General features: G+C 49.3%; 1 protein-coding gene across 2 annotated transcripts; it reads right to left on the bottom strand.

The window, feature by feature from the left end:
- Positions 1-2,022: 2,022 nt before the first annotated feature.
- On the bottom strand, positions 2,023-11,192 carry DRD4 (dopamine receptor D4). Of its 2 annotated transcripts, XM_021524755.3 has the most exons (4): positions 10,876-11,188; positions 3,620-3,732; positions 2,726-3,273; positions 2,023-2,307 (listed from the first exon to the last, which is right to left on the bottom strand). In XM_021524755.3, exons 1-4 carry the CDS (start codon positions 11,104-11,106, stop codon positions 2,105-2,107), a joined length of 1,095 nt encoding a protein of 364 aa, XP_021380430.2. In that variant the 5' UTR covers positions 11,107-11,188; the 3' UTR covers positions 2,023-2,104. The 2 variants fall into 2 exon arrangements, with proteins under 2 accessions (XP_021380430.2, XP_085436194.1); XM_085580068.1 differs by lacking the exon at positions 2,023-2,307 and having other exon boundaries at positions 2,374-3,273; positions 10,876-11,192.
- Positions 11,193-12,167: the final 975 nt, after the last annotated feature.

The following is a 12,167-nucleotide window of genomic DNA, read 5'->3' as shown; positions in this document are numbered from 1 at the left end:
TGGTTATTTGGTTGGGTTTGTTCTTAGCTCCAGGCATAGCCCCCGTGAGGGCTCACAACCCTCATGAAGGATTAGTATTGTTTGCTCTGGTTGAGAGGTCACAGCCCCTGTGAGGGGTCACTTGTCCTGGCTCTTGTCTTCTCCAGTTTGGTGATGGTGGATGAGGATGGCTGTTCAGCTCCTGTGCCAGGCAGGGTCACCTGAACCACAGTGACCCAACCCAACCCATGCTGTCAAACAGAGAAGGTTCTATCCTGACTTATGGGAAACTTAATAAGAGACAAAAATGCCATGGAAAAGACTCAGGTGATCTCCAGGGAAAAGACTAGAGGTTTCTGACAAATCTATTCCTTCCATTTTGCATCTTAAAGGTTAGGTTGCATTCCATGTGTTCCAAGGCAGTAGAAGCTGGTTTTCCATCTCTTAGAAGTGCCCTCAGTGGGTTTGCCAGTGGCGCCAGCTCCTGAGGGGCATCGGTCCTCAGTCTCCCATGGAGGGAGGTGACAAGGCTCCCACAGTCGGTGGCAGGTGGCGTTACTTCCTGGCTGTTTCCTGGGAAAGTTATTCCTCCTAACACAGAGCGGAGCAGGTCCAGGGGGCAGCACTGCAGTGCCATCGAGGGCGAGGAGCTGGTGGCCACAGCATGCAGCTCTTCCAGAAGGACATATGCTTCCAACAAAAGCCAAGCAGGAACTGAGGCAGGATGGGAACAGAAATTACCTCTGATACTCCTGTGAAGGAAGAAACAGGCAACTCCTTCCATTCCCACAGCACAATGCTCATTCCTGCTTTCCAAAGTAGTACTTGAGTGTTGGAAATTGTTTCTGCTCACAGTTAAATGCTGATTGCCTGTTGTCTACAGCTCAGAGACAATTAGTTAATTGAGAAGACAGTCTTAATGGAGCCCAACCTAACACAGCTCATTTACAGGCTTTCTTGTATCCTGCATTTGGATGCAGCAAAGACAACTCTGAAATAGCACCTCTGGAAAGCCCATAGTGCCCTGGTACCTGGGGCAGCTGTGCTCCAACTCAGCATGTGACAGCTCAGAAATGCACAATATAATCATGTGGGAATTGAGTCTGTTTGCTGATGAGAAATTGAGCACTTGCTATTTTTTACTCAAAGGAATACTCAAGATGTCCCTTTTCCGTTCTGCTTCCAAGCAAATTCCCTCCTGGAAAGCAGCAATCCAATATAAAATCATTACTTGGAAGACTGTAATTTTCTGCATTATTTTTCTCCCCTCCGTGCCTCAGCAATGAGCAGCACCTGTCCCACTCGCCACTGTGGCTGTCGCTGCATGCAGGTTTACCTAAAGGTATGAAGAATATTTTCCTGAGGCTGGAAATGGTTCCTGGCAGGAATTGTGTGGCTTCACAGGAAATTCTGGAGCACTAGCAATAACATTATGGTGCTTTTTTAAGACCCTTGTTAAACAAGTGTGAAATCAGGTTTTGGGTTTAAAATTATCAAGAATAAGGGGAAAGGAGATTGCATAGGTACATTCACCCTTACCTGGCATATGGACATCTGGAAATGAGCTTGGTACCCTTGTCTGGCATGTGGACATCTGGGAAATTAGCTTAACAACCTTTTTTTCCCCAGACTGGTGTCCATGTCACCTCACAGCCCTCTTAATACCACCCCAGAAGCTAGAAGATTAGAAATGGACATCTGGAAATGAGCTTGGTACCCTTGTCTGGCATGTGGACATCTGGGAAATTAGCTTAACAACCTTTTTTTTCCCCAGACTGGTGTCCATGTCACCTCACAGCCCTCTTAATACCACCCCAGAATCCAGAAGATTAGAAATTACTGTTATTATCACTGCTTACATCAAGCAGCAAGTGTTAAAGAAGTGGCTACACTTAGCAGTTTCCAGTGGGAACAGCATTCAAGCTGTATCCACTGGCCCTCACCTGTAACACCTTACTTACTACAAGGACCTGGGGAGCCCCTTCCTTCCACTGCCAACTCTCCTCATCCTCCTCTCATCCCCAACAAAGACAGCAGACAAGAGGCAGAAATAGATCTTTAATGAGCTATACAAAAAATGACCCAGTGGTTCCTCCTGCCCAGTGGCTCTTCGTGTGCAGAGGGCTCAGCAGAAGAAGTGCAAGACTTTGCGGAAGAAGTTCCTGAACTCGGCATTGAACACGGTGTAAATGATGGGGTTGAGAGCACTGTTGACGTAGCCCAGCCAAGTGACAGTGCTGGTGACTTGAGGGGGGATGGAGCAGGACTTGCAGAGAGCCCTGGTAATGTGCACCACAAAAAAAGGTGTCCAGCAGAAGAGGAAAGCACCTGCCAGGAGGACAATAAAGAGAGAAGGTGATGTGAATGTTCAAAAGGGTTTAATTTAACAAAGCCTGAGCCAAAAAAGACATACACAGCTCAGGCACACAGCTCAGCACACAGCAGTAGTTGTGCTGACATGTGGAGCTGGACTTATGCCTAGACAAAAAATTGGGATGTTTTTCCTGTCCTAAACATTGATGCAAAGTCTTACATTAGTCCTGTTTGGCTTTGAATGTAAGATATTGGGAGTCACAGGTTTGCCTTGGAGGGGAGGTTGGGTTATAAAGACTGCATGTGTTCTTTCTGACGGGGGGTGGTTTTTGGCACTGCTCTGAATTTACGCAGGTCCTGCCAGTCTGAGTGCTGTGATGTGACAAGGTGGCACATTTCCCACCCTCCCTGGCCATCCCTGACAGCCACTCACCGACGACAACCGGCAGCACCCGCATGGCCTTGCGCTCCCGGCCGTTGATCTTGGCCCGCTTGCGCCTGTGCCCTGGGTGCGGGTACCTGAGGTGTGGGTAGGACACAGTCTGGATCCCACTGTTCATCCCACACTCCCCAGGGAGGCTGGCATGGGTGTAGGGGCTGCACTCCAGCAGCCCCAGCCGGGTCTGCTCTCTCTCCATCAAGGTTGGGGGGTGATACAGCTTCCTGCTGGCTCCGTGGATGCAGCCTCTCAGCTTGGCCTTCCGGGCTTCTTCCCAGCGCTTGAGTCCTTGGAACATGCCACAGTACAGAACCAGCATGACAGGGCATGGGATGAAGAAGGAGCAGATGGAGGAATACACGATGTAGTTGTCATCCTCCAGTTGGCACAAGCTGGGGTCCCGGTCTGGGACATTGTTGAGGCCAAATATGACTGGGGATGCCACAGCAAAGGCGAAAATCCAGGTGGTGGATATAAGGATCAGCTGTCGCAGGTCGATCTGCCGCCGGTTGTAGTTGAGTGGGATTTGAACAGCAATGAACCTGCCAACACAGCCCTCGAGTGAGTCAGTCCTGGTGTGGTGGTGGCACTGCTGCTAATGAAACCGAGCGGCCTTAAACTCATTGCCACTGTCCTTCCCCCCATTAATTTACTTTACTAACAGCTGAGGCCTGGGCTACAACCAGAACAGCCAAGGGACAGCTCTGGGTCATCACACAATGAGCTTTCAGCTCGGCCACCACCGATGGGACACAAACCTGGTGGTGGAGGACATTAGGGCAGAACAGCCTCCTTAGGGGAGGGTAGAATCCTCCCTGCTTGGGACACTGGCAAGGGCCTGTGGAACCAGTGTGCTGCTCAGGTACAGCCAGAGAGGAAGCCACTCACCGATCCACGCTGATAGCACACAGGTTAAAGATGGAGGCTGTGCACAGCATCACGTCCATGGTCATCAGGGCATCGCACAGCACCGTGCTGAGGGACCACACTCCTCCCTGGAACTGAAAAGACCCCTGAGGTCAGCAGATGCTGTGTCCTTTGAAATAACACAAACATGGCCATGCCTGGGTGCATCAGCCACTCATGTTGGCTCTAAACAAGCAGGCCAAAGCTGAGTGCTCCTCCCATGGCAAGATGCTTCCAGTGCAGCAGCAGCACTTGGGAATCAGCCCCACACAGAGCCCACAGCCTGCTCAGGGCTTGTGGTTCTAGCTTGTCTGGAGAACTGAGCCCTCAGACCATCAGTACAGCCAAGTGAGTCATGCTAGGCAGAGAGATGGACACAGAACATTGAACTGCCTTGGGTGAGATCAGGTACCCCCAAACTCCTCAGACCCCCCCCCCCCCCCCCAGTTCAGGACCCCAAGATCTCCCCAACAAAGCAATATTGACTGCACAGCATCCTGAGCTCAATCCCCAAGAAAGCAAGAGACAGAGCACAAAGCTCCTCTTCCACTTCTGTGTCCCAGCCGCTCCAAGCCCCTGTTGCCAGACGTTGTGAACGGTTTCCCTGGGTTACACAACTGTCCATCCTGGCAGGCCAAGCACAAGTCCAGCCTCTGGAGACCAGGTCCAGGCAGTGAGTAACAGCCTCTGATTCTCTCCCCACGGTCACAGGCACCAGGGCAGAACAGCAGGGACTGGTGTCAGTGCTCTGAACCACCTGGAAGTGTTGACTCTGCCATCCTTGGTGATTTTCAGCTCATTCATATCTCAGCCAGGAGCACAGGCTCTGCACAGCCCATAGTGCAGGACAGGCAGCAGGACAGACAGGACAGCAATGGCTGATACTCGTACAGCCAGAAACTACTTGCAGTACTTTGTTCCAATCAAGTGCTTTTCTCACCCAGGTACACACCCAGCTTGTTCTTTTAACATTAAAGCACTTTTTAGGCTGATACAGAAATAGGTCACCTCAATCCCATTCCTGTGCCATTATTCCCATGAGCTCCTTGAGCACAGGCAGAGTTTTCTCGCACCTGCACAGGTAAACCAGGAAGCTCAATAGACTGTCACCACAAAGGCAGCAGGGAATTTTTCCTCCGAGTTTGAGACTGTGAAGAAAATTCCACTGTCCTTTGGGCCCCTCTGCAGAGAGAGGTTAAAAACTCAATTAAATGTACAAATAAGTATGATTTTAGCTTGAAAAAAAGTGTTCAGTAGCAATGGCCCCTCGTCATGTCTGACTCAAACACTTTATTTTGATATTGCAAAATACCAAACTATCTGTACTCTCTATATGCTTTTATTAAAATATATATGATAAATATTACTATAGTATATATATTGCTGCATGTAATACAGCAGCAATATATATACTATAGTAATGTAAATCTATGTTTATCTACAGATAATGTGCATCATCTATAGATAAAAATAGATAATAAATTATATATATTAGAAAATGTGCTGCATAAAAATTATTTATATATATATATATATATATATATATATAAATCTCAGGGACCTTTTTCTCTGTAGCAATAGCCAGCCAGTGCTCATGGAATCTAATGTTGTTGCCCTTTAATGTTGCAGGTTTCAGGAAGCAGGTATGGATTTGTTCCTGTGCTGGTGCTAAACAACAGCTTCTGGTTTCATTCATCCCAGCACAGAGTGGAGCCACGTGGGGAACACACTCTGCAAAAAGCCTGAAAGGTGCAGTACCCCAGGCCCTGCCAGCAACAGGGCAGGCAGCTCTGCAGGAATTAATATCAGCCAGTAATGATGTCAAGCACAGGATTATGATTAGAGGAGCCGTAAAGCCAAAGGAGTCTCTGAAGTAACTGTTTTGCTATTTTTGTACAGCATCTCCTTGAGATACCTCCAGGGGAGCTCTGGAGTTAGACCTGAGTACTTCAGTCAGCCTATTCTCTAGCACAATGCAGACACTCCAAACTGAATTTGGGACCTGAATCATCAAAAGCCAAATTTCTGCCAAGCTCACTGGGATCTTGACAGGTTCCATTCAGTTTATGAGAAAAAAATTTGATTTTGGTCTACAATTTTCCAAACCTATTTGTGATTTAGGGGACTTAATTGATTCTGAAAAGGACAGGGACTCTCAATCTGCAGCACCTTTGAATCATGTGAGACTAAAGTTGGACACTTGGAAAATTCTATAAACCTTTCCCTTTTCCTACCAACCCTCAAGACGCTGGCTTTGGAGGAGGTGCTAGGAGAGAACTTCCCATTCTATGGTGTTTGTCACCTGCCCACCTTGGTAAAACATGCCAAGGACCCTTCTGATGGGAGAGTAACTTTAGATAAGAGGCTTTGCTGGGCCATGTGATTAAGGAGTACCTAATTCCAGGAGGCTACAGCAGATTAGCCCATCTAGGTACACAGTGTAAAGATTTAGGGATCACAAACAGCTCAAGCTTCCTTTACAAAGTGGTCCAGAGCAACTGCACCTCTAGCAGCTCTTTGGGTTCTCCACTTTTCCAGAATACAATGCAGAAGTTTTTATAGGATGGTGGATGGCGGGAGACAGACTTGGCTTCTCAGATAGCCTTGCAGCTGCCTTCTAGTCAGCCCATTCTGGTATCCTTATTCCTAAGGACAGCTAATTTGTAAAGAAAACTCTGCCTTCTAAACCAGCCTGATGCCAGAAGAGCTCCTGAGGGCAGGAGCCAGGACAGAGCCAAAGGCTGATACCAGCTCTTGTCTCAGTCCTGCCACATGCAAGGAACAGCAGGAGCCTGAAAGAGAATTAGGAGATGCCCATCTGGACTTCAAACAAGCATCTGCCTCGGTGCAGCCATGGCTCAAAGACATGGCATGGAATGTGAAGGCTGTGACACAAGTTGTAAGAGGAATTGTCCTTGACAGTGGGCAAAGTCCAGCATCAGAGCCAAAGAATTGTCCCACGTCCACCAGAAGCTGACTTGGGGCTTTTGGTCATGAGTTGTAACAACTGTCACAGTCCCCAGAATACACAACACAGCCCGCAAGAGAAGAGGAAGAAGAGGGAGTGGGACATAAGACAGAGGTGCCTCATATCTGCTCTGATGTTGTTTCTTAAATCATTGAGGTCAAGGTCTTTCAGAGATCATGAAAAAGCTTCATCGTCCATCTGAGACATTATGAGGGCCAAGAATTCCAAGGTACCTTTCCCCAGTTACTGGTATCTGAAAAAAACCAAACTCCTAAGCACTGCTTTGTAGCTGCTGGCCTGTCTCACCCCCCGGTACTTTGTGTGGCTCAGACATCAGCCAGGCCCAGAATAACATCTATTTCCACTAAAACTGTAACATTCGAGGAAAGACTAATCCCAAATCCTGCTGCGAACAAGCTGACATGCATTCACAGAGAGATAGAGGAAATTTGGAGAGGGTAGAGGTCTGGCCTCTCATTAGAGGAGCTGCATTACAGGCACACAGAAAAAACTGCAAGAAAATAGATGTTTTGATACCAAACCAGTGACACCCTGAAAGTTTTGGGCAGAACTCATCACCCTCACCAAGATAAGAGGAAAGCTCATGTGGTTTTTACTGTGGTTCCTGCTGGTAACACTCATCTTCCCTGACATGGAGAAGAAGCCAGGTAAACATGCAAATCTGCTCAAACGGTTTCCTCTTTTCTGTAATCACTTACCCTGATCTTAGTGGCAAAGATGTTTACATAACCAACACCCTCAGCTCCTGCCAGCAGCTTCCTGGCTCAGGCCTGTTCCACAGCTCTGCTGCTTGGTAGGGATTAGCAGAGAGCTGATCACAGGAGCAGCAGGCACAGGTACAGGTACAGGTGTGTTCCACAGCACAGTCCACGTGTGGAGTTTGTCCTGGTGCTTGCCATAATTGCTGGGATGCCTCCACTTGATGAGGACTGTATAAAGTGCTGCAAGTATCCCAGAGTCTTTAGGACTGCTGCCATTATCACAGTCTCTGGGAGGTGAGGCAAGCCTGTGGAGCCATGCAGCTCCCTCCCAGAGCCAAGTGATATCCTGCAGTAACTCCACAGCACCATAGTTCTCCTTCCTCAGCTAACCCCTGTTTCAGTGCTGTCAATGCTTCAGGGACTCTCTGAGATTTTCTCCTGGCCTCTCTTCACATGAAGGCAGAACTCTGCTCCTCAGGAATAACAGTTAATGCCTGAGAGTGCTCCAGGACATCTCCTTCCCCCTTGCTTCCCATCACCCCTGCCTTTCTGGCACTGGATTGATTGCTGGAAAGCACTTGACACACTTATCAAGAAAGCCAAGGCTGGGAGAAGAACAGTGCAACTTCCCCATGGAAGTTACCGTTACCTCTCCCCATCATACTGCTAAGACCTGAGATACCCAAGCAGGCAGGAAGGTAAGTGCCTTCTGCCCACCATGGTGGTAATTACAACTGGAAAACATTGGAATATGTCTTTGTTCCATATTTGGATGAGTCCAGTGGAAGGAGAGTGTGTGTCCATAATTGCTGCCAGTGTCTGAAATGAGCTTTCTTAACAACCAGAAATAAACCCAAGATCAAGGACTCTCCCACTCTGCTCCAGCTTCTGTGAATGGCAGCAAAGGATCATCCACATCCCACAGGAAGGAATTCCATCCCCACTGGGGCTTGGAGGAAGGAGATCTGTTGTTTGTGAAGATGTCAGATGTCACCTCAAAAGTTAAGTCCCTCCTGCTATCTTCTAAAGCTCGGACTTGGAGGAATGTTTCCAAAACTGGAACACAAGATGCCACCTCACAGGAAAACAGCACAAGGTGAGCAAGTTTCTGGTTGATGAAAACAATGCTCAGTTTATTGTTCTGTTCCTGCTAAAAAAGCAGAAACCCACCACCTCTGCTGTTTTTTGAGTTTTCCAATAGACCCTCAGAGTCCACCTTTACTTTCTCAGGAGTTGTACTAAAGTTTAAAACAACAAAACAAAAACCCCACACCTAGAATGAATATTGAGGTGAACATTCAGGACTGTCCAGTCCATATTTTCAGTGGCTACCATGTTTGGTACAGAGTGCAAGCTGAAACCAAGCTAGTTTTAAAGAACAATCACTACACCCTGCATCTTGCATCCCAACATCTAATTCTGAGTTTTGCCACCAAGGTAAAAAAAAATACAAAGAAAAGAAACCACAAAAATTCTGTCCTCTGGCATGGATTCAGTGGTTACTCTCCCTTTTCCTTATTTCAGAACAAAACAAGCTGGAAATCCTGCACCAGTGTGCAAGAGACATTTTAATATGAAAATGGGCACCTGCAGGCTCTGAGCCCGTAGAGAAGCTTCCAGGCATGGAATGGGAACTGCTGCAACATAGGAGCTGGAGTTGCTCTACACATTGGAGCCCTACTGCCTGCTGGAGGGGGCTCTGACTGCTCCACAGTGCTCTCTCTCTCTCTATACCTGTTCAGCACTTCTCTCACCTGCTCCATGCATTTCCTCTGAGCACCAGGGGTGCAAATCCTGGTTCCTGTGCTCTTTTGTACCTTTGAATGCCTCCCTGGAGCTGCAGAGGATGGGAGGGAAAGACTTCTGCCATACAGCAGCTTGACTCCCTGTGTTTAATATCCTGGGCACAGAGACATGGTAGAATTCCCTCACAGCACTGATGTTTATAAACAGCCATGGAAATGAATGTACCAAGTGTCACCACAAGCTGAACAGAACCAGTTTTTAAAGCTCATACAGGTATGAACACCCATTACCTGAGAATCCAAAACCTGTGTAATGTCTGTGGTATTCAAGGAAAGCCCCCAATACTCCTGCCCCATTGGAAGCATTTTCAGAGGTACCCCAGAATACTTTAACCTGTATTTTATATATTCCAGCAAAATTCTCAACTGCAAGCAAAAGGAAAACACTCTGGTGATGGTGACTGCCCATAGAGAGACCTGGGGACTGAAGGTATCAAGAGACAACAGAAAGAGGAAGGAAGAAAAGGGATCCCAATTAGCAATAAGTAGCTGAGAAGAATGATGAAGAATGTGCCTTTCTAACCACAACAAAATGGAGGTAATGAGGGAAAAGCAAATCCTCCGAAACGAAGAGCACAGTGGAAAAAGAGAGGACCTAATGCTCCAGTTCTTTCTTGGTTCTTCTCATGGGTGATGAGAACCTGCTGCTCCACAATACCTGTCTCCAGAGAGGTCACAGTGTCCTGCAAGATCCTAGGACGAGGTAGAGACCATTCTAAGCTCTAATCTACAGCCTGCCTTGCTTAGGGGAGTACAGGCCTGCGCAGTCAGGGCCTGCTGATCCACGGGGTGCTCCACATAGCTTGCAAAAGAGGACAAGAGGGGAGATGATATTCCACAGCTGGGAAGAAGATCCACACTACCAGCTACCACCAGGATGAGTAGAAACACCTGCTATTTGGCCCAATGGATGCTTTCATCCTCTTGAGCAGGGAAGAGCCACCAACTGGTACTAACAGGTTCTAAAACATCTCCCTGCAAGGATAAGGGTTTATTTGTCCCTGAAAATAAATGTTACAGAGAGAACCGCTCAGCCTCAGGAGTGCCTGTTGTTCTTTCCCTCAGCTGTCACAGTCTTGGGGGTGAAAGATTTTGGGAGTGAACAGCAAGTCTGCCCCATGTCCCTGAGCTGGTTCTCCACGACTGCCATCGTGTGCTGGGTCAGGCCTGTGCCAAGCAACAATGTGCCAACCAAAGCCACCTTGGTGGGGTGTAACCAAATCTCATTCAACTCCCGGAAAAGACAGCTTCTCCTTCTCAGACAATACGGGAAGTTATTTCCTGGCTAAAGATGCTAAAGATCTCCCTTTATCACCAAGGTTCACTTTATGCCAAACTGAGCACAGCACCTGTCTCTTCCTATCCGTTTGCTGACGGCAGTCTGGACAGCGTGCAAGCCAAGGGACGGCCACCGCGGTGCCCCTCCGCTCGGGGCATCCCCGCTCGGCGCGGCTCGGACGGGGATCCCGGGAACTCGCACGCTCCCCGCCGCCCGCCGTCCCGTAGCGCTGTGCGATGCCGTGAGGTAAGAGCCGGGGGGTCTGACCGCCACATCCCGGAGGGCAGGGCTGTCCTGAGGGGGCAGCACTCCCGGGCCGGCGGGGTGGCGGTGGGGAGCAAGCCCAGAGAGCAGCTTTGACCCTCGGTACTTGGTCTCTTGCCCCCCGCTGCCTTGTAACCCGCAGGCTCGGCGGGCACGCAAGCGCCAGTCCGCCGTCCCCCGGTGTCCCCGGGCTGTCTCACCTCGGAGTAGACGTAGAGGGGCAGGACGAGGAGGGCGAGCAGCAGGTCGGCCACGGCGAGGCTGACGATGAAGTAGTTGGTGGTGGTCTTGAGCGCCCGCTCCGTGCAGACGCTCAGACAGACGAGCCCGTTGCCGCCGACGATAAGGAGGATGAGGAGGATGCCGAGCACCAAGGCGGCGATGCTGTGGCCGGGTACGGCGGGCGGGGGTCCGGCGGTGCCGTTGCCCATGGCCCCGCGGCGCTGCCCCGCAGCCCCGCGCACGGAGCCGGGCCGGCCGCCGGGAGCTGCCCGCTGAGCCGCGGGAGGAGCCTCCGCCGCCGCCCCGCCCGGCCCCGGCCCCGCGGGGACAATTGGGTCACCAAGCGGCTTAAAGGGGGGCAGGCTCCCGGTGTCCCGGCTCCTGGTGTCCCGAGCGCTGCAGAGGTCTTGGTGTGCTCTCACATGGTCTTGCTGCGTTCTCACATGGGGGTGTTCTCTTAAAAAATGTTAGAGGAAAGAATTGGAGTTAATACAGATCGGGTGAATAACTGGGAAATTTTATTCTGATGTGTGCGTAGAATCTGGTAATGTTTAGCAGTTTGTAATTAAATTGGGTGAAGACCCAGACAGTCCATAATGAAATTTGAAGATACTGCCAAGACAGGATGCTGAGGGCATCTTGGAGCACAGAGTAGAGATTCAAAGTGCTCTTGATAAGTTGGCAAATGCAGGATGCACTTCAAAATGAATTCTGCGCTTTACCTATGCTTGGGCAGGAATAAACAACGGCAGAAATGTAGCAAACAGGAAGAAGCCAGATAGGTACAAGTGTGGGAGCAAATATGGGGTGGCAGGTCATGAGTTGAACAAGTTGAACATGGGGGCTGGGCTGTCTTACTGCAGAAAATGAGAGAAAAATGCTGTTTGAGGGGTACCTATGCATCTGCAGGATCAGGAGGCACGGGGAAGTGTGACCTTCCATTTCTAGCCCAGATCACCTGGGAGATGTGGGAGCTGATACAGACTCTGTGGGCATCTCTGCAGCTGTGCCATCAAACCTCAGCCCAGATGTTGATGCCAGGTAAGCATTCAGGTCAGCCTGGTGTTTGTGGAAGGCAGTGGGAAGAGAAGGCATAGCAGTAAAGGGACATTTATACTGCATGGAAGGGAAAAATACATTATTGGAAGACTTTTATGAGACAAATTGTGTCTAAAATCTGTTTATAGGCTGCAGCTATCGGAGTTTCATCCAAACTATTTAGAGATTGTGGAAGAAATCATCTCTCCAAACCCTGCCCTTGCTCCCCCAA

This window comes from Lonchura striata, chromosome 5 (assembly GCF_050655825.1).
Source record: "Lonchura striata isolate lonStrDom1 chromosome 5, ASM5065582v1, whole genome shotgun sequence".
Taxonomy (NCBI): Eukaryota; Metazoa; Chordata; class Aves; order Passeriformes; family Estrildidae; genus Lonchura; species Lonchura striata.
The sequence above is the reverse complement of the archived record's forward strand: the minus strand, read 5'-3'. Positions and strand labels throughout refer to the sequence as shown.